General features: G+C 40.3%; 2 protein-coding genes across 2 annotated transcripts; one reads left to right on the top strand and one right to left on the bottom strand.

Annotated features, from left to right (window-relative positions):
• Positions 1-46: 46 nt before the first annotated feature.
• On the bottom strand, positions 47-3,499 carry LOC130522336 (DDRGK domain-containing protein 1-like). The gene is made up of 8 exons (XM_057026594.1): positions 3,286-3,499; positions 2,655-2,804; positions 2,346-2,464; positions 2,018-2,119; positions 1,432-1,554; positions 1,311-1,349; positions 942-1,047; positions 47-447 (listed from the first exon to the last, which is right to left on the bottom strand). The coding sequence occupies exons 1-8, from the start codon at positions 3,371-3,373 to the stop codon at positions 287-289; spliced, it is 888 nt and encodes a 295-aa protein (XP_056882574.1). The 5' UTR covers positions 3,374-3,499; the 3' UTR covers positions 47-286.
• A 10,173-nt stretch (positions 3,500-13,672) lies between these two features.
• Positions 13,673-19,268, top strand: atp1b1b (ATPase Na+/K+ transporting subunit beta 1b). The gene is made up of 6 exons (XM_057027491.1): positions 13,673-13,907; positions 15,997-16,125; positions 17,061-17,216; positions 17,330-17,514; positions 17,633-17,716; positions 17,800-19,268. The coding sequence occupies exons 1-6, from the start codon at positions 13,817-13,819 to the stop codon at positions 18,058-18,060; spliced, it is 906 nt and encodes a 301-aa protein (XP_056883471.1). The 5' UTR covers positions 13,673-13,816; the 3' UTR covers positions 18,061-19,268.
• Positions 19,269-22,530: the final 3,262 nt, after the last annotated feature.

The following is a 22,530-nucleotide window of genomic DNA, read 5'->3' on the forward strand; positions in this document are numbered from 1 at the left end:
ACAACTTAATATTTGCAGAACTTGCAGAAGTAAACTGGCAACTGTATTTTCTCAACTCTTTAATGTTTATTGATAGTCACAAAATGTCACAAGAATTACAGCTGTTTAGTTCTGCTTGCTGGTGTTCTCTCAGGGTGTCACACATCTGTCCCCCTCCAGGATAAAAGTGACAGTTTTCCTTGCCCTGCCACCAAACCATTCAAAACTTGACTTCCATCTTTTGATTCTGAGTTGCCTGGGTGCTGACACACAGTTTATTTGGTCAGAATCCGTTTCCTTGCGTCTGTTAGGCAGCATTGCGGCTCTCTGGCGTCAGATTGATCAGAGAGTTGCTGGCCTGAGCCAGCTCGCTGATGGACACGCGTCCTCTTTGTCGGATGAACTGAGCAACAGAGTCCAACTCTGCTGGAGTGATGTAGATAAACTTCCCTCTGTCATCGATCACACCTGCGGGAAACACCAGAGAGTCTTAGACCAGAGAATTCAGCTGCCGATTTAACTTGAACTGGAAACCTGTAGCCGTTTCACAGATTCGAAGATCTATTTCATGTCCTGCACTTTGGAGAACAATTACACATCTTACAAATAAATAACGTTCACTTTGGTGATCATCTTGGCTTGATTCTCTGCCCACTGTTCATTTCTATTATATTTCCTTTTGGAATAGTTAAATGAAAGAAACTAATTTGTGAGTTCTGGCTGGAGGTATGAAATTTATGCAACACATCTTGTAATAAAACAGACATGCAAATGAGATCACTAATGGAAAGATGCGGCCCGGATGGCACAATGATGAAGAGCATGTGTGATGTGTTTGGTAGTGGCAGGTCCTAAAAGTATCCTAAGGAGTTTTGCAGTTGAGTTTATTGTGAAGTAATATAATCATTCAAGTTGCCACAGTGAAAAGCTCAGGTTTCTAATAATTACTGGATCTCACCAACCTGTGAGGCAGCCATCAGCCAGCAGGGTCTGCAGTCTCTCAATTGCATCTTGGGTCCTCATTCCAAATTGTGAAGCCAGGTCCTCCAGGAGAACCACCTTATTGTCCTAGAGAAACAACCATGGTTCACATGGATACACTTGATTTTTGTTGGCTTCTTAGTGATTCACACAAAACTTAAACCTGTTTGGTTTTATTGCACATGCAGTATAGGGCGCTAATTCATTTAAAAGGTTTACCAAATGTCCATTAAATCAACACTGATAATGAATTACTTTTGTAGGCTGAGTAAATATGTTCTGCAGTTCTTATATACATTTATATGTCATTTTAAAAGTTGACATGCATGTGTTTGATTGTCAACTCCTACCTCAATATACTGGATAAATTCTTTCAGGAGATTGCGTGACTGGAATGATAGAAAACAAATATTCATTCTGTTTTCAAAGATAACAAGAGATGTGGCGTGAAGTCAGTAGAGATGATGTTACCTGGTCCTCAGTGAGCTGATCTTCTTCTCCCTGTTCCTCTACAACGAAGGATGCTTTGAGTCGCAAGTACTCCTCCTCTTCCTGTCTCTCCTGCTCTTCTTTAGCTCGAAGTCTGTCCTCTTCCTGTTGAAACAGCAACGGAATACAACAAAATACACAAATAAAATTGATAAAATAAAATATGCAGACGAATCAGCAACCAGCCGCTGGCATCTTACATGACTTTTGATATATTTTCCATCGTTGCTATACAAATCGTTGCCACCAGCAGGCGCTAGCACCCAGTGATTTCAGCATAGAGAACCTTCTGAAAAACTACCAATATGTAATTTGCAAATTTTTAGCTTTTACAGATTGTTTTTTTATGTGCTCACACTTAGATACTGATTACGTTTGCAAATTTGTAAAAAAAAAAAAAAAAAAATACAGTACAAATTTCATTATGCATGTGTTTGCACAAATTTTCAAATTTCAGCACATATAATCAGATTTTCAAAGAGTTTCATCACAATAACCCCCTGTAATAGACCAATATCAAGACCACATGTGATCCTAGTTGTGTTTTCTTGTAGAGCTGCTGACTGACCTGTTTCTGTTCCATCAGTCGTTCCTTCTCCTCATCCTGACGTTTTTCCTGCTCTCTCAGTTCCTGCATCCTCTTCCTCTCCTCCCTCTCCTCCATCTCCATCTGTGTTTAAAGAGGTTTCAAACTCAGCACTGGGGTACATCTGAAGTGTGCAAATAAATCAAATCACACCTTCCCCATTCAACAGTCCAGTTCACTCTGCATTAGACATTATTTATAGTTTTTACTTTGGAAGGAGTTAAAAAAAACAACAACTACATTTCAGTGTTTTAAAATACAATTTGCAAAAGGAAAAAGGCCAAAATGTAAAGTACAAGCTCATTGTCACCTCTCTCTGGGCTTTCCTGGCCTGTTTTTCCTCCAGCTTTCTTTGCTTTTTGGCGCCAATCTTGGCCGTGGGTTGAGTGTTCTGCTCTTCTGCTTCATGCTCCTCGTCGTGGTGTTCCTCTGAAAATACAATTTTTTTTATTAGATATTCCAAAAGCTTGGAATCCATGACCAAAATAAAAAATCTATGTCAAAATAAACATCAAATAAAGTTATTCCTTTACAGTAAAGACATCACTGCGAACATTGTTTGATGGACCTTTATTTTAAGCTTTGACGTCGTAACAAAACAATCTGAAACGGTACCTACCTGGTTCTACAGCTTCCCTCTGGGGTCGTCTGCTGGCTACCATGGAAGCAAGGTTCCTCCTCCTGCGGGGCATCCCAGCTCCTCGCTCCTCCACTGCAGGCTGAGGGGCTCCTGCCGCTCGAACAACATCCCTCCCATGTGCCTCATCAGCTGTGTATAGCACATATACTACTGTCTGAATCAAAATATTAACACTAAAACACATCAAATGTATACGGTTTAAATGAACCTCCAGCAAATTCAGAAAGTGATCAAAGCCCAGAGGAGACCATACAAAAGGAACTTTCTGCTCATTTATTGATTTTGAATTAATCTAAATTGACAAGAAGTATTGACAATCCCAGAGTGTAACGTTAAAGCTGCTATAAAAGGCGAATACAAGGACGTGTAATTCTGTCTTCTTTGCTGCAGTGCACGAATGTCGTTCACGTGTTCTTCAGGTAGCTCATCAGTAGGTGACACTTCAACTCATATATACATATTCTACAGTAAACTCGCGCTGTCTCAAGGATGTGTTCTATCCTTAATGTCAAACCGTTTCAATATTGTGAAAGTGTAAACATCGGGATGAGACTTGATCGACTTTAGTGGCCGCTACATCTTAGCTCAGCTGAATATGGTGTTAGCTTACCTTCCTGTGTTTTCATGCGCACCTTTAGCGCAAACAAAATGAGGACAATGAGTACAGCAATCGCTACCAAATACAGAACTATATCCATGATGCTTTAGCTACGGTTCAACTTAAAATACTAAAGAAATAGTGTAACTGTTAGGTAGCAGTCACTCTCCCAGCTGTTGACTTAAATAAACGTCACGATTCTTCTTCGTGTGGACAATTGGACGGTTTCAGTGAAACGGTGTCTACCGCCCCCTACTGGACGGAGCTGTTGAAGAGTATGACAAAGTGAATCACATTTAGTTGGAAAAAAAATAACAGAAAACAATTTCTTCCTGTGTTAATTGTTATTAATCGAATTGCACATGTGTTCATATGAGTTTTACTACCCAAGACTGGTTTTAAAGGCTACTTTTCCGCAAATATTTGATATTAGTATTAATAAGACTACATTAAGCCAGCCACCTTGGCAAATTCCACAAAATAATTGAATGGGTGATTTGATACTTTCTCTTTTGGATGTCTAGACCCAACTTAATTTGGATATGATTCATATTATATTGTACCGGTAATTATTATGTGGTAAATAAACTACTATTTGGACAGTGTTTGGTTTAATAAGTCTGAAGGACACTAATGTGATGCTAATGAAAATTCCCCAAATTTTTAATAATCAATTTCAAGATTTGTTCAAGTATTTTAATGATGATTGGAATTTAAAAAAATATTAATTGGCAGTTGGTCAATGATGCTCTTTAGGGTGTATGAACTTATCTATTTGGTCCAAAAAAAAGTGGTGCAAAATTACCCAACATGGTGGTATGACTCATCAGACTATACCTTTTGATGTAATATGAACTCATTAACTGCTCACGTACAAAAAAAATCACGACTCAGCACAATTATCGATGGGAAAATATAGCTGCAGAATATCTGTGCAGAGGGAAAAAACATTAAATGAAAGTGAACACGAGCTAATCACTTAATCCCTCTCCCAGGGAGGGAGGTAATGTGGAGACGGTTTCCATCAACCATGACATCTGGAGGACACAGACAGGAGCTCCTACTGCAAGCTCAACCCCCTGTGCATCTATGAGAGCAAGTGCTGCCATGTACATGAAATGATTTGTTGTTACTAATAACATGTAATGTTTGCCTTTATGCCCATGCTATTTATATTGTGGGTACAAAAATCCCTGTGCAGTCACCCATATATGGGCAAAATGGTGTCTCCCACTTATGTGGATGTGTCTTTCTAAGTTAATGCATGGATTGACTTCAGGCAAGAATGAAGATGCCATACACCCGAACATTACAGTAATTTCAATATAAAACATTTATGTAAAGGTGAAAATTTGCATAACTGTAAGTCTGTGTCATTAGTCTCCTCTGCATGGCTGCAGGATGAGTACAATGACACTGCAATATAATCTCAGTCTGTCAGGTGAGTGCAGAACCAATGAAAAAAGAGTTCACTTTCTGTTTTTTTTCCACAGCGAGTTGTGCCTTTGCAGCCAGATAACAATGTTTGCGTTTGTTTAACACACCGATTGTCTTCACGATGAACCTGTCTGCTGCAATCCTGCAGTATGCAAAGAATTTCTGCACAGTCTAAAGTTGAAGGTGAACACTCGAAGGACACTACACTTGCCGCAGTCCTTATTTCCTGGTTGACTGCTCAGGTGATCTACAGGGGGTGGAGATTTCTCCCATCTGGGGACAGTGTTTAAAAAAAGAAGAAAAAAAAATACAGGCAGCACCAGTGACTATATCAGTGACACCCTGTGTATCTAAGTCAAACCTCCAGGTGTCAGTGTGGCCTCCTAAGGACAGTATATAGTCAAGGAAACAGAGCCTGGATCAGGTATAGTATAAGATACAGTATAAATATACAGATACAAAAAGGAAGTAGTAAGGAGGAGCTAGACATAAAGACAGGAAGAGGAAGACAGGAAGGGTGGCAGTACTTTACAGGCACAAGGTGACTCCTCTGCAGTGCTGATCAAGGAAAATTTACACATATACACACATCCACGCACCCATACAGACAGACTTACCCACCCACACAAACAGACTCACACACACAGACTCACACACACACACACACCACACACACACACACACACACGTTTTTGGCAAATAAATGTATCACAACTCAGATTCAACACTACCTATGCATTTGTAAGCATTTCCCATTAGATTCAGAAGATCAAGGCCCAGTTTGAACACGGAGAAAACAATATTGTCAGCCTGTGTTAGAAATGTTGTTAGAAAAGTCACGTTTACCATTTTTACTCTCCACACAAACCATGAGGCACAGACAGAATCACACTGTAGTTTAGCATCTTACATCTTACAGCGATGCCACCAGAAACTATAGCATCCGTGACTATATTTACTCGTCCACATATCCTCTGTTAGATAAGTAGATGATTCTTTTGGTTAATGGCAGCATTGAGAAGCTTAACATCCTCCCATCCTCAATGATATTTGCATGACAATACAAGATATGCGGGGGTTATAATGGTGACATTTCTGTACTGTGCTGTGACTGTATGGCATCTGATGTTTTCTTCGTTTATATTTCTATTCATTAAAACCATTCTAAGTTGTTTTGACCCTTTTAAACACTGTTCAACCTCGAAAAAAATAATAGCAAATGAAAATCCTTCAGTTAGCTCACCGGTTTCAGGAATTTGACATCAACACCGTTGGCCTTTATAAAATCATGTCATACAATTTTATTAATTTGAAAACCAAAAAAAAATGCTACAGTAAGCTTGTTTTTAATCATCTAAGTAATTTTCTGTACTACTGCAATAATCTTTAGTCCTTCCTGAGACAGGGTGTATATAATGTTTACAATAAGTCCGAAAGTCAAGAAGAATACTGACTTGGACCTATTACGGTCACCTTGTTGACTTGTAATGAACTTAAAGCTCTATCAGTGATCTTACACCGAATACTTCTCCCCCACAGCTCTTGAGAAAAAGATCTGTCTGGTGGTTGATACATTTGGATCGACTTTACTTGGCTCTGACATGTCTCTCTGCAGGTTTCTAATAAGCAGATTTTTTAGCATTCAGTCCATAGACACTGCTTTCTTTTGGAGAGAGGGGTATCAAGATAATGACTGTAATTCCATACTTTCCACTCTGTTTAGTGAATATCAACAAGCGTGTATGCACTTTTATACAGTTTTTCAATTGCCAAAATAAACGGGATAAAGAGAGTCTTGCTTATCAATCCAACAGTTAGTCTGTAAATGGTTGTCTGATTTATATGACTGTAGATCAGCTATGATGTGCATGTTGTTTTGCTTTCACCTTGTCCTTCAAGGGCACCGTGGTTTCAGTGGGACACTATTTCTTTTGTCTGTTATGTCAGACCAAATATTGTGCCAGGCCTTTCAGCAGCCGTTCATATAAAGCTACAACACATCTACAAGGTCTGTGATCAATCTGGAAGCAAAGCAGTAAAGGGGAAAATCTTAAGGCCTTGGCTTCTCAACCCTTATTTGGCTTTTGACCTGTTGTGAAATACCTTTATTGTGTTTTAAAACATTTGATACTGTGATGAGTATTTATTGGTTTGCCTAATGGCGATTTATTACTCCGAGCTGTTAATCATGAATATATTTTGGACATTGAACCCTGAAAATTTATTGTAGGCAGCCCTTTTGGAAGATTACAGAAGTTAATTAGATAATTCAAAGATTGCTCTGAATCCTTTTTCCTGTTCAGGAGGTTCTCTTATGTGAGTAAAATATGAGCCGTTGACAGAGGTCAATGTGCTTTAATAGCAGAGCCCACATGGGAGAGAGAAAACATTGCAAACCAAGCGAACAGATGCTTTAGATCTAAAGTCGTGAAATCATATACACAATGTGGAATTTATTTTTTACTGGAAATAGAATTCTAGTTCAAAGAAATAGTCACTGAATCACCCGGGAACTCAGATTTTATAACCAGCGTGCTACGCGGTGCTAAATAACTGCAGTTCAAAGAGTTGTCGTCTAATTCTGTAGATCAGGCTATCTTTCTGGCTCAAATATTAACTCTCGCTTCAATTATTGGAAGAAATGACTGCTAAACTTTGTACTAGGGTAAGCGGTAGCTAAATCTAGGGGAGGCAAGCGAGCCAGGATTAATTTGTAACTAGTGCAAAGTTTCGCAAGAACGTATATGTCGTCAAGCATACCAGAATGACCAATCAGAAGGGCAGCTCTGCATTAAACAGGTTCAGAACGTGGGGTGTGCTCAGACGAGAACTCAAACCAATTAAAGTTTAATGGGGACAGCGTTTATTACACCGTAAACGCAGGTTGAGTTGCGTTTGAGGCTGCGGATTATTCCTTGCTGAACGTATTTAATTTAAAGGCAAACTGAAGACATCACAGGGATTATGGTGTGTTTCTTGTTCATAAATAGACAAAATTTCTTTTAATTTTTGTCATTGGCACTTGACAAATTGCTTGGTAACATTGTTTCTGCTCTTAAAGTAATTACTTGCCCACTACCTGTTTATTTTCAAGAGTGTGTTGATGACAGTGAAGAAGGTGATGAAATGGAAGTAGCCATATCTTGTTGCCACCTTCACTCTCGCGTGACATCACAATCTGCCTTTGGGGGGGGATAAGGTATCAGAGTCCTACAACATTCAAAGACAAATATTGACTTAAGTGTAACATGGGTGGCACTTAATCAGGCAAAAAAGAGACAACATAAATTCTCAAAGATGAATTTAAGCAGCGTAAGATTTTCAATGGAAAGCACAGCAGTGTCTGGTAGAAATCTATGAACACACAGGTGCCTTTATATTGTTTGATGGGTTCATGTTTATTGCTGAGGCTCCCCTTTTATCAGGACACCGGAAGTTAATTGTTTGAGGATTAGAGGTGTTGTGATTGTGTCAGTCCTAGTGCCAGTGTTACAAATGTTAAGAACGTTCATTATATTCAGGGGAGGTGGAAATGTGGAGAAATTTTGAACATCCTTCCTGTGAGGCAAATACAATGTTTCCTTGATATGTTGCCATTATCATGCAATTGTTTCATGACACCCAAAAAGTAAATGATCCATTTTCACATACAGTATTTCTTTCTACAGTCATAGAAAGAAATACTGGAGTCAACATCAGAAAGTAATCCGATAAGCCACGGTTCTATCACAGTGACCTTGAATAAGATACAGAAGAGAAAGTACACTGGCCAAACCCGGAATTATGAGAACACAAGGGGAGACTACAGGGCACGTTTATAGTGCGATATGATGTTTCCTGTATATCTTTCCTAATACTATATCGACTGATGAGCTTGATACCCTTGTTCAAATGGGAATTTATAAAAAGAAACTACAGTTGTTATGCACTGGTGTTAGCTGGAGTCAAACTAAGCTCTTAATGTCCTAACATGAAACAAACCACCTATCAATCATTGTCTGATCAGACAGGAGACAATAAATTTAATATGTTCCATTCAGCCAGTTTAACTTACAATATCATTTGTGTGTCAGTGAATATTGTTTTGTCCTTCCTGTCACTGCTGGATTCCTTGGCTCCAGTTTTCAGCCAAAGCAGGGAAGTTAAATTCAAGCCTGTCTGCAATTCTTATACATTAACCATTGCTTTTCTGAAAGTAGATTTATACTTTCCTGTCAATCATTGACTCCTATGGCATTATGCTATGGCCTTGTGTTTCGCCTGACAAAAAGCACACCGCTGCATTCTTAATGAGATTTTATTTTTAATTCTTCTTTTTAAAAAAAAGCAGATTAATACAAAATCAAACTGTGTGTACAGTAATTTTCATTAACAGAGCATTTAATGTAAATTTTTGAAAACTTCTAGAGTGTTCGGTGTGCACACACTAGTCATGCTTTGGCGTTAATTTCAATGTGTCACCTGTAAACACACACACAATGTACACACAGTAAGCAAGATGACGCCAAGGTCAAAACATTTGTGTGTGGACATGGATACAGGCGGATGTAGTTTTAATGATTTTTACGCTCAAAGGGCAAGTTACTGAAGCACTGAAGCATAAGTCCAGGAATAAATATATCTTGTATTTTAAATTACCTCAAACTTCATCACACCTGATATACAGTCTCATGACCTTGTGTCGTTCTTGGAAGATATACTAATCTTATTCCACCACTTTAAAATGCACCTCTGTTTATACTTTCTAAATAAAGAACTGAGAGTCTATATTTAGTGTCAGTTATAAAGAAAATAGGGAATCGGCTGTTCTAATCCCTGCCTCCTGGATTAATTTGTAATTAACCTCTCTGACTCACCCACTAAAGCTGCGGGTTGGTTTTGAACAACCTTGTGTGTAGTAAAGGTTGCGTTCAAAGACGATTGTTTGGTGGAGGTGAAAGTCTTTTTATCTGGCCTGAATATTTGGTGGAATTGATTTACAAAACAGGGACTCAAGTCAATATTTACCGGTAAACATACCTATTACTGCTCTCCATTTGCACTTTTTCCCAAATTATGCAAAAGCTACAGTACATGCAATACATGGAGGCAAAGTTTTGATTGTTAGGTGGGGGTGTTCTTTTCTAAATAGGCAGTTTAAAGAAATGAGATAAGTAGTATTGAAAGGGTCTTTCTCTTCATGTCAGCTCTGTTGCTATAAATATAATAGCAAGTAAATATCCACACTGTTGTATCTCCAAACCGCTAGTAACTGTAGCCTGCTTGTGTTTTTCTTTCTCACAGCAAGAACAGTTTCCATTTCAAATCACTGTATCTCTGCAGTACAGAAATAAGTTTGGTGTGTGTCTCAGCCATGAACCTTGGGAAACCCTGAGATTAACTTCTGTGCCTCATTTGAAAGGGTATCATAGAGGCCGAATGAGGCCCTTGCATTTATTTAGGGATTTCAAAATCAGGGGCAAGTGGCCAAGCAGATGATAATTTGGGGTTCCATTGTGAAACTACAGCCTACTGCAGGCATTAAAATGATATTAAAATATGCTAAACCTTATCGTGCCATTTGCACAGGCCGTTCATCCAAATCGCATTCACCTTGGACAATTCCATTCCCCCCATCACCTTTACAAAGAACATGTTTATTGTATACACAGTCTGAAAAACAGTAGTCTGCCCATGGCTGCTCGCAGACACCAAATGCTATCATTACCAGAATTACAGGCTTTCTCATAGGGTTTTTTTGTTTTTTTTGTTTCTTTTTAACCTGGTGTTTACCTTCACATTAACGACATCATCCAGGAAACGAGTACTGTAGTTATGCAAATTATGAATTTTGGATTGTTGTTCCAGGATCTTTTTATTTCAGTCTTCCACTCAAAATGAAATGAACAGTATATACTCATTTATATAATACCCATCCCTCCAACATCTATCTGCCACTGTATTATTGCACATTATAATTTGTCTTTGCATGCAATTTATTTTCTCTTATTCCCTTTATTCTATTGCATACCTCTAGCATTCTAACTTTATTACACTCTCATATTATCTGTATATATGTTCATTTATTTTTTTTATACATGTGCTACCTTATATTTTTTATTCTTATTTTGGAAAAATTACTTTTTGTCACAACACGAAGAGAAAACAGAGCTTTTGGTGCATGGGTCATTACCTTGTTCCCACTGCTCACTGTAATTTCTTACATTGATATTTAGTTTCATATTTGTCATTTGCTTAATAGGAAAAGATAAAAATAAGACTTTACTCTGTTAATTACAAAATATTCCTTAACAAAATAATGTGTTGCTTATATTTACAAATTGCTGTTTTGATATATGACTAAGGAAGTAGTAGCCAAGGGACCAGACAGGTAAATTGGTGACCGGAAGGTCACCGGTTTGAATCCCTGGACCAGCTAAACCACTATATCCTGATGAGTTGCCATGGCTACCTGGGTCAAGCAAAATTAAATTCCTGGCTTAATTTAGGTTAAATTCTGTTAAGGGATAATAACTGTTTCACAAAGAAATTGGGCAAATTTATTGATTGAGCAAAAATTGAATGACATTGTTGATTTGACTTCTTTTGTCCTTGTGGTCACATTCAAAGGTCCAAACCCGTATGATTACAAGCCCGGACAGTTGCACCTACGCGCCTGTGTTTACATTCAAACAAATGTATATAGCACTTGAATGGCAGCACATTGCTGAGCGATTTCACACATGCATGCATGAGCACACATATCACACACAGTTCACACAGTCAACCAAGAATGTGTGGCTGAAGGATGTGCACACATTTTTGGAGCCTTTTGTATGCATGAAAGGATGTTTCAACACGGATTCTGAAAACATATTTAAGAGCGTTGTCATTTTGATCTTATAATGGGCATGAGAGAAGTTTTCTGAGAGGAGAGCCACTGAAGGCAGCAACAATGCTAAGCTAAGCAATGACAAAGTTTCAGTTAATTCATCAGGGCTTTAGATTTAAAAGAAGCCTCATGACTTGATTCATGAACAAAACCAATTATAGGGGCCCCATTCACTAAACTTTTTTTGTTTCCCAGACTTTTTTGTGGGTGCCCTCATAAATTTAGGCAATTGTGTGGGTTCTGTGGCGTCAGTAATGCTGCAGCATTACGGGTCTTGAATGATGGAAGAGGGTGTAAAATCCAGTATACGTGCCTCAACACAAGAACACCCACCAAGCAAGATGAGACCTGGGTGACAGTCTCAGCTAAACGAATCCTTCTGTTAGTGACGGGAATAAAATGATTGCGACGTTAGGCTCTAATGAGTGTTTAGAGAAACTGACGTGGATGCTCAAGCACTGTAATTTCCCATTGTGTGCGCTTAGTGGTAACCAGCCATGATTGTGCTTCAACCTGGACAGCCCTGCTGCGTTTAGTTACACATCACTATCACTAAACCTGTGCAGTGTCTCACAAACAGACACAATGTCCAGCGACTTAAGTCTTTAACTCCACACAAACTTTAACACAGGCTGCAACGTTTGTTATACATATAATCTAAATGAACAAAGAGCATAGCATGTTCTGTCCCTGCAGAAGAGACAAAAATGGTGTTTTTCCAAAGGGGAAACAAAATCCCAATCACTGAAAATCTTTTTAAGTGTGTTCTTCCTTCACTCAGTCGGTTATATCGCCACATACTGACTGATCTCATTTTGCCTGACAGATCAAACGATGATCCCCGTTGAATTAATCTTTTGCTTTCGTGCGCGCCTGTGCCGCTAAAGCTAAACTGTCAGCGTGATCTATTGTAATTTCCCACATGACTCTCTTTAGAAATGCTCAGTCAAAATTGATTTTATCGCATAAAGTAACTTGGGTGATGGGTCATTGGTCTATCAGCACTTCCGACAGTTCGCCAGTTGCCTTCGTCACAGACAGACATTTACAGCATATCCTGGCAAAGTAAAAAGAAAAAAACAACAGCACTTTCACTTCCTGAATTCCTTTGGTTGCCTTTGACTTTGTAACACTTTTCTATTGATCTTTTTAGAGCTGAACTGCCCATTAGAGTGATTTCTCTCATCAACAGAGAGCAAACTGACTGCAAAACATACCCCCAGACTTGAATGATCAAAGCTCATCAATCTACAGATGACTTCAGACATAGATCCACTGGCTTGTATTAATTTGTAAATGAGAACTATCTCATGTATTGTTTTGCTTTTACAGTTGCATTAATTCAAATGCACATGTAATTTCATTCAGTCAAATTTCTACTTAAAAATTCCTTATATAATACCAATGTACTTCAAAAGTTGAAGAAATGTTGTGACCTACAGCTATTGTACTTCTTTGAAAAGTAAAACCTATTTAAAGCATTAACTTACAAAGACACCCACTTCAGGAAGATTTGGCCTATCTTACTGTCCCTGTGAAGTCCTTCCAAGCCATGTGATAGATGCAGGCCCTGGCATAAATCAGACAGCTGTCATTTGCTTATCTGCATTTACTACGAGAAGGGTCGGGGTGTCTCATTGGGGGATGCAAGTTTGGATGATTCTGGGGGGCCCTCGGGAAGATAAATATTAACTTAAGAGATTCAACCCCTGACATGTGCAAAATATCCATTACACTGCTGTATTTTTCTTTGAAATGCAACACTGGCATCGCGCACACACACACACACACAGACACACACGTATGGCTGTACACTATCCCCCTAATGTACCATATCTGGTGGAAGTTGAGCAGACAATACCGTTTTATCATAGGGTGTCTTTTCTGTAAAAAGGCTGAATGCAGCTATTTTCTTTGAATGGCAGCCTGGGAAACAACCCAGTAGTGTTCACACTTAATTATTTGAGCTCGTCGAACACGTGTAGGCTTTCTGTCCATCTGCCAGACGTCACCGTTACGCACGGCCTCCTCGCTGTCTGATTGGCCAGCGGAGCTCCGCCCCCCTACTAGGTAACTTATTGAGTGCTACGGGCGGAGCCGGCGACCAACGGTTTATATTGGGGAGACTTGGAGCAGACCGAGCTGGGTGCCTGTGCATCGGGTCGGGATTGGAAAGTGAGACGGAGGGTGTCCGCCGTTTAAAAAAATTAAGCCTTTACCGGAAATAAACCCAAAATGCCTTCCAAAAAGGACGACGGCGGATGGAAGAAGTTCATGTGGAATTCGGAAACAGGAGAACTGCTGGGTCGTACCGGCGGGAGTTGGTGTGAGTATGATTGTTTGCGGACCGAATTGGGTGAACGCGCTCGCGGCGTGGAGAGCGTGCGCCTCGTGCCTCCTGACACCTGTTTGATTTGACTTGACTGCATCCAAGCACGAGCTGGGAGACCGAGGTGTTCCGGTCCCGGTGTTCCGGTCCGGTCCCGGTCCCGCGAGCGCAGTAAAACATGACGGTCGGCTCTTCTACGTCCAAAAATTCGTGGCTTTGGTAAAACATGTAGTTACCGATAAAATAAGGGTGCCACGGCGTGTAATGTCGCTAGCTCTGCCACGTTGTTATCCCACAAATGTTTCCAATAAAACTAGTTAGATATTGTGGGTGCCACCTTTGCTCTTGGCCGCGTTTTCGTCTTTCTCCTTAAAATTCGGTTGGAATGGGCAGGCTAAGGGTTAAAAATGCATCATAGTCCAAGGTGAGTCAAGGTGATGGGGCCTGCTTGGAATGGAGAGTGGGCTATCTCTCCGTGTCAGGTTCCCCTGATCAGATGTCAGTGTAATCTAACGAACAATACAACTGATTAACTCGACCGACCTTTCTTCTCCCGTTGCGACATTGCGCAGTGTCCTTTGGGCCCCTACCGCTTGTCAATGTCATGCAACGCGGTCTGGAGGTTGTAGCACCCAAGTGAAAATAATGTTTTAGTGAGACGAAGATGAGGGCTGCAGCTGATGCGTGCGGGTCACATTTGTCCTTCTGAGGTCGTCTGAAAATGCTGATGCGTTTGGGGAAGTGTGTCATGCGCACTGGCGCGGCTGAAGGTTGCGATGACAAGAATCCTCCCCTAACGTGACGGACTTTGAGGAAGAGTCACGACTTTGGAATTTATTGTGAGAATTTGACCTTCTTGGCTGCTTAAAAGAGGAACAAACGCTGACTGCAGAGAAAGAAAAGGCATTTTAAGGAATGTCACATTGACATAACTATGAATATTGTTTCCTTGTTCCGTTTGAAGTTTGCAAGCGCCTCTTAAAGACAAAGATGCAGCATTTGCGTATTGATTTGGAAATATAAGTCAAATAGTGGCACACGTATGCATTATTGGTGTCCGTTGTAGCGATCTCTATCCGGTGACAGCAACCTGATCTGGACAGATTGTCATTCCACCACAGGGCAGACATGTTCACTCACACCTTAGAGCAAATTAAGGTTTTCTATCAAACTCAACTGTATGTTTTGATTTTGGGTGGGAAAGGACCCTGCAGGCATATGAAAATGTCCAAATTCCATATAGAAGCTTTCATGCTGTGGGGTGATATTTCTCATTTGTCTTCAATTGATACATTGGACAATTCTAAATAAGAACAGTCTTGTTGAGCTGACTGAGTCATCATTTTGGTACTAATGAGGATTTTTAGGCTTTACAGAAAATGCATAAATGTCACTTGACTTGTCACTTATTTACGAGAAAAGCCTGAGTGGAATATTGACGTCTGCAGTGACTTGTCTAACGCGTATACCCGGTGAAATAGATTTCCATGACTGTCATGCGCCGATTGTGTGTCCTTGCCTATGACGGGCTGAAATGATTGGTCATGTATGAACTGCTTCAGCTTTTGACCTTTTGACATTGCGTTGCTCAGCAGAGCGTGCGCCGCATGGTTGGATCCAGCTGCAGATGATAAGATTGTAATGCTTTATTACCCACAGTGTCCTCAAATTAAAATGTCTTACAGCAAAGTTCTCCTTTTGAGTCCTCCGCCTTTCCACACCGGTTTACGTCCTGTGACTCTATAAAATGCCGGTTCCTCGGCTGGAATTCACCTATGTTTTGCTCTTCTTTTGACCTTCTACCTTCCCCTAGCTGTGCCGCAGAGCTAACGTTTTCACACCGCCTTTCACAAGACGCACAACCGTCTTTCATGCCAAGGATTGTGTCTTTTCCTCCGAGTGTGTAGTGTAAACCACACAATCTTCTATTGGTTATTATTCAGAACACGTTGCAAGCAGCTAAAACCATTTTTTGCGGTAATGGCACTAAAGCCCTGTGTTGTTGGGTTCATTTCCATTGTTTTGTATATTTATATAATGTATAATCCCTGAGTATACTTATGTTTTTTTTCTCTCCTTCTTTCAGTCAAAATTCTGCTATTTTATGTGATTTTCTACGGTTGTCTGGCTGGGATCTTCATTGGCACCATCCAAGCCATGCTTCTCACCCTCAGCAACTACAAGCCCACCTGGCAGGACAGAGTTGCACCTCCTGGTGAGAAATGACAGCCGCTTCCTGTTTGTCACGGTGCCAGCGAGCATGCTGGTCTGTCAGAGTCTAAAGGTCACGCGCTCCTGAACGAACTTCCAAAATGAACAAACACTGCTAAGAAACCGCGGAAAGGAAAAGAAATCGGCGGATCAGAATGCTCATCCAACTGTAACACAGCGTCTAACAAATTGGCTCGAAGATTTGGGAACACACTGCAATCTTAGATCATTTATGACCTCTTGGTGCTTCATTAACAAACCGGTGGTAAGGTCATTGTTCCAAAGTCTGAAGAGGCAACTTAGCTCCTGTGCTGGTTGGGTTTTTTTGTGGTTATTCTACACATTAAATCAGCATTTGTGTCTGGTTTCTCGATCCGTGTGTTTTGGAAACTTGCTCTTGATATAGTTGTGCATTATGGCCTTTCATGCATGACGATATCTCTCCTTGTGTGTACACACCACAGCCTGGTTGCCATGGAGAAGGCCAGCTGGGATTGACCTTGTCAAACTGAGCATGTGCAAAATATTGTGTGTGTGTGTGTGTGTGTGTGTGTCTACATTTCTACAAATCCAACCAATGTTTAAAAAAGCATAGTTGATATTTTCATAGACTATATAGATGCTGTATTTTATAAACTTGTTATTGTGGAAAGGAGATGTTATCAGTACTTATTCAAAAAAGGGAGCTAGAATTGCTTTGTTAAAATGCTCTACTAACAAATGAGCCGTATTATGGGCTGTGAGTTGACTAGAAAGGAAGTGATTTGCCACATCTGGCACCGATGGAAAATAAAACCTAAACTGGCTTGTGTTAAAGGGACACTTCTGTGGCCAATAAAGATTTTATTCATTGCAAGCTAATGCTTTATTTATCTTTTTAAATGAAATGCATTTAAATGTTTTGGTGTCGCTAACAAGCAGATGCTATATTCCTGCCAGGCCTTTCACACACCCCAAAGTCAGACAAAGCAGAAATGTCCTATAACCCCGATGAATTAGAGACATACCTGCCTTACACCAAGGCCCTGAGGGAGTTTCTGACCAAGTATGATGAGGAAGCCCAGATGGATCCGATGAAGTTTGAGGACTGTGGTGGTAGGTTCTTATATTGTACACAACCACACAAACCAACCAATTCTCTAGCTATGTTTTTAAGCCTAAGGCGTCACCAAAATGGCAACTCTTTGACTTTTCATTCATTCGTCCAGAGGAGCCTGCAGAGTATAAGAACCGCGGCGAGCTGGAGAGCGACATGGGAGTCAGGAAGGCCTGCCGCTTCTCTAGGACTGTGCTTGGACCCTGCTCTGGCCTGGAAGACCGCGAATTTGGATTCAAGGAAGGCAAACCCTGCGTGATCGTGAAGCTCAACAGGATCGTCAACTTCCGTCCAAGGGTAAATGTTATCAGTTTTAGAGTTGTCTTACCTCTTCGACATGTGTTAATTCTGTATAGTTGGCCCGGTGACATCAGTCTGCCCAAGGATTTTACCCTTATTCACTTTTTTTCTTCAGCCCCCAAGCTCTAATGACACCATTCCTGAAGATGCTCAGCATAAGGTCCAGCCCAATGTCATCCCTCTCTTCTGCACCAACAAGGTACCCCGGTGCTCTTGAAACTATTTAACATATTTCTGCTTGGTCTTTACCCTCTCTAATTCAATTTTTGCCTCTTCATTCAGAGAGAGGAGGATGCTGGCAAAATTGGGGAGATTAAGTACTATGGTATTGGCGGCGGCTTCCCCATGCAGTATTACCCGTACTACGGCAAGCTGCTGCACTCGCACTACCTGCAGCCCCTGGTGGCGCTGCAGTTCACCAACCTGACCAAGAACACCGAACTGCGCATCGAGTGCAAAGTGTTTGGAGACAACATTCACTACAGCGAAAAGGACCGCTACCAGGGACGCTTTGACATTAAGTTCCAAATTAACACTTCATGACCGTAAACAAGATAGTAGCACTTTCCCTGACTACCCTTCCCTCTGTGCCCCCCCATGATGAAGAGAGGGAGGGGTTAGCCTGTAGCGATGAAGTCAATCACAACTAGTCTTGAATGAATAAATGAAAGAAAAAAAAAAAAAACTTGATAGGGGACCGACGTATAATCTGTCTGCTTCGTCACTAAATTCACTTCTGTCTAGCCTTAGATTGTAATTTAGAAGGAAAGTAGCAATAGGCCTGATAAAATATTTATTCTGCTATAAATAAGACTTTTCCTCAAGCCATGAGACATCAGTCACTGACAGTTGAATTGCATCCCTGATGCGTACAAAGCTGTTCCTCCTCTGCATTTCATTGCCGGTAAGATTCAGCCATCGTAGGTTTGTGTGTCAGACATGATTGCACGCAGCTGCCATTTTTTAGGACGATCACATGACATGGTACACTCTTCTGATGTAAGGAAAAGTCTGCACTCCAGGGAACGTCTTTCCTCTTTTATTTTTTTCTTTTTCATCTGATCACTGAGTCTCTTTACTTTGCCTTTGTTTTCTGTACGTGCTTTATTGAAATCACTTAAATGTGTGAAGGGGTTTTATTATTTTCCATGCCTTTTGATTGATTTTGTCTTGAATGTAGTAGAAATGTGACCAGCCTGTTAGTTGACACTGGCAACGGTGCTAACTTAAGTTTATTATTTTTGGGTTTTGTTTTGCTGAATTCATCACAGCATTTTAGTGTAACTCTCTGAATGTTTTGACCATTAAACATAGTGGAAGAATTTTATATTTATGCAGTTGTACATTTTGTTTCTTTGCAGAATATTGTGAAGTATAAATGCAATACCAAAGTGATGCAATGAAGAGAGTTGATATCGGAAGCAATGCAGTACTCGTTTTTACGATCTTACCATGCAAAGTGCTAAAGTTTTTGTCCCGCCTTGCAGCCTTTTAGTAGTGAACTGTCGATCCAGCCATGAATGTAGTTAGATATAAAGTGAATAACAGTTTCCACGGTGGCATGTTCATGCTTTAAAAAAATAGACTTCTAGAGCTAAGAGGCTTTACATGATTCATAATATTGGCTCTAATACTCGAAGGAGCTCATGTTGATGTAAAAGATAGATATATATTTAACCATATGCTACCTTTCCATCAAATTTGTCATCCAGTTAAAAGCGGAAACAAATAAAATCTTAATGGGCCTTTCACCTGTCTCCTTTATCTTTTCTAGCATTCATCTCTGTCTATTCTGAGAGTCTGTATATATTTACAGTGAAGTTATAGCAACAGTCAACTTTTTAAAAGCATCCCCTTATTATCAATTCATGCATTTTTTTTTAAAGAGTGTTTTCATGTATTTAATCTAATACATTTAATTATCAATGAGCTACCCAGCCCCCCCATCCGCAGGAGGGTCCCCCTACATGAGCCTGGTCCTGCTCAAGGTTTCTTCCTGTTAAAGGGGAGTTTTTCCTTGCCATTGTTGCTTGTTGGGGGTCAGGCCCTGGGATTCTGGAAAGCACCTAGAGACAGACACTACATTAATATAGATTGATTGATCAGAACTGTTTATAAATACCGTTATGTGTGAATTTAACTAAATATTATGGGTAAAAAAAAAAAAAAAAAATCACATACAGAGATACCACTCCACCAAAAAAAATAAATGCACATATTAAAGAGAAATGGGCAGATTTAAAACTGCTGCTCATTTATTTACAAAATTAAATGTCAAATATAATATGATGGAAAACTTCTTTAGAACTAAGAGATCAGGGATCAGGTGGTGGATGGAGGGACGGATGGATGGATGGATGGATGGATGGATGGATGGATGGATGGATTTTTAAATAGATTCTACATTAGAATGAGATGATTAATAAAAAAAATATTTAATGCCAGAGGAGGACACAAAACATTGAGCATTACTTTGCAGATCTCCAGAAGGCTAAAACGTATTGCTGCATTGAAAGATCTCAAGAAGAACACAGTATACAGCCATCGTTCTGCAGTTGAAAACAAGTTTGGAACAGAAAACCATCCAGAGCTCAAAATAATGGCCCTGGTCTTGGCAAGGGATGTGACCAAGAGCACAATGATCTCTGTGGTTGAGCTCCAGAGAGCTTGTATCTAGATGGGAGGAGGTCCAAGAAGGTCAATGATCACTGCGGCAAACACAGTTCATCTTCTCTTCAAAGACCCATGAAAGAACTCATTGAATTTGTGGAATCAAATAGCATCAGAAACACTGTAAAACAAGATTCTATGCTCCATTGAAATCAACTGTAGAAGCCCTAGTAAAGGGTGGTGTTGGATCGCAGTACCTCTCGTGTGTCACTGCCAATCCGCGTGTTCTTTAAATGAAGACTTCAAGTAAACAAATGTCAATTTCAAAATGTATTTAGCAAACAGAATCAATTCAAGATACAAATATACAGTTCCAGTTCATAACCCTAGCAACAACAAAGTCAATTGTCAGGGCATGAAGTCTGACGACCTAACTATCCCTTGACCCAGTCTTTTATAGAAAGATATATGTAAATTATTGATGCTAATTCAGTCCAATCCAGTCCTTCTTCTTGGATGACCCCATCTTCTTCTTCCAGTCTCCTTTGGTGTTAGTGTGGTCCTTCTTGTCCATTATCTTCTCCAGATGGCCAGGTCCGAAGTCATATTCCTGCCAAGGAACTTATCAACACCAGTAAACTACGTTGCCATGTTTTACGATGGGGGTCTACCATTTCCTGTCTGCCTGGCTCCAACTGTCTGACCAGTATTCAGGTCAAGGAAGGGTCAACTGACTTGCTTATGTGTATTCCTACTAAAGAGTATATAGTATTCCTAACTTCTAAACTAACTTTAACATAAAACAAAACATATAGTATAACACATGCTAATAAGATAAAAGATGCTAACAAGATAAAATAATTCTCTTCAGTGGTGGGGGGGCTGGAGGCTGTGAGGGTGTTTTAGATTACCTTGAGCAGATCTGATCAGAGAACCTGGATATATTTGATGAAAACCAAGAGGACGCAGCAGCGGCTCAGGGACGTCTCCGAGACAGCCCAACTTTAACCCCATCGCGGATCACTGTCAACAGCCAGCACCTGACAGAGCTCAGGAGATTTTTAATATGTGCGCATGTGTCGTTCTAGCGCATCAAGTGTGCAAGAAATTTGGGAGAACGGTGTAGCATTTCAATGTGACAACTCCAACTTCTATACGTTAAACTTAAACTTCTACTCTCTGTTTGGAGTGAATGGTGGACTGTTGGCTCCCGAGGAGCAGCCGAGTGACTGGATAATCGTATTCTTTCAGCTCTCAGCGTGTAGCAGGAGGCTGCTGGATCAGTTACAGACACACGGCTCTGTAATTACAGGAGACGCTCACTGTGTCGGCGCTAACAGAGGGATGTTGTTTCACATACCACCAGAGATTGGGTTCAGAGCCACTGCAGCCAAGCAGGATGTGCAATAATCAAATGATTCTAATTCAATAGCTTTCTGTGTGTCTGGATTATTCAGAAGAATGTATCAAAACAGACTTGGATTTTTCTTTTTCATTCTCTTTTCCTTTGAAACTTCATCATTGGTTTTCATCATTAAAAAGTTTATACTGAACTTTATACTAGAAGAGTAGTTAGATGAGTTTCTTTATGACCTTAAGAATCCAATATACCATCCCTGGGAAATATTTGAACAAATTCAAAACTTGTCACACGCCCTGACTCCAATGGCCACTGACAGCATTTCTCTTATCTGTGCCAGAAAAGGGTGTTTTCTCTAGTCGATGGCAGACTTGTGCGTTTCCTTTTAACAGCAGAACAGGTTTTAGAGCACATTGGTTTCATCTGGGTTTGACTGTAATTTGGACAGAGCCTTGTTCTATCAGGACACGGTTGATGTGAAGAGCAGCTTCATCTGTCTGTGCCGGCCAGCTCACATCACAGAGACGTCCCTCATTCTTCTTCAGTGTTGAGTAACATGTGACAGATTTCACACATGATGCATTACAGTTCTGAGCTTCTAAATGAGCCAGACTGTCGATGGCGCCTATGACATCAGGTGCTGGTCCTGCTGTATCATGTCAGTGAAAAAAAGAACCACTGTAATAAAATGTTCCCTCTCCGTCCCACTATTACAGTCCTTTTAGCCTCCCTGTTCCACTATACTCGGACTAATGACACGCTTTGATGCATTATAACCAGGTAATTCGTCCTGTTTTACCATATCCCGCCTGTAGACTCTTGCCAAACATCATCACCTCATTATGCTTGACCTCTACTGGTACTACCTAGTTCAATCAAGTCAATTCAACCTTATTTTAAATACTGCATTCAGATACTTTACAGAGGCAGAACTGAGTGTGTAGCTAATATACGCTGTAGACGTTAATCACATGGAGACGCAGCATGATTTTACACTGAAGAAAATGATTGATGTCTTGGAAGGGAGGAAATAAGAATAAAAC

This window comes from Takifugu flavidus, chromosome 3 (genome assembly GCF_003711565.1).
Source record: "Takifugu flavidus isolate HTHZ2018 chromosome 3, ASM371156v2, whole genome shotgun sequence".
Classification (NCBI taxonomy): Eukaryota; Metazoa; Chordata; class Actinopteri; order Tetraodontiformes; family Tetraodontidae; genus Takifugu; species Takifugu flavidus.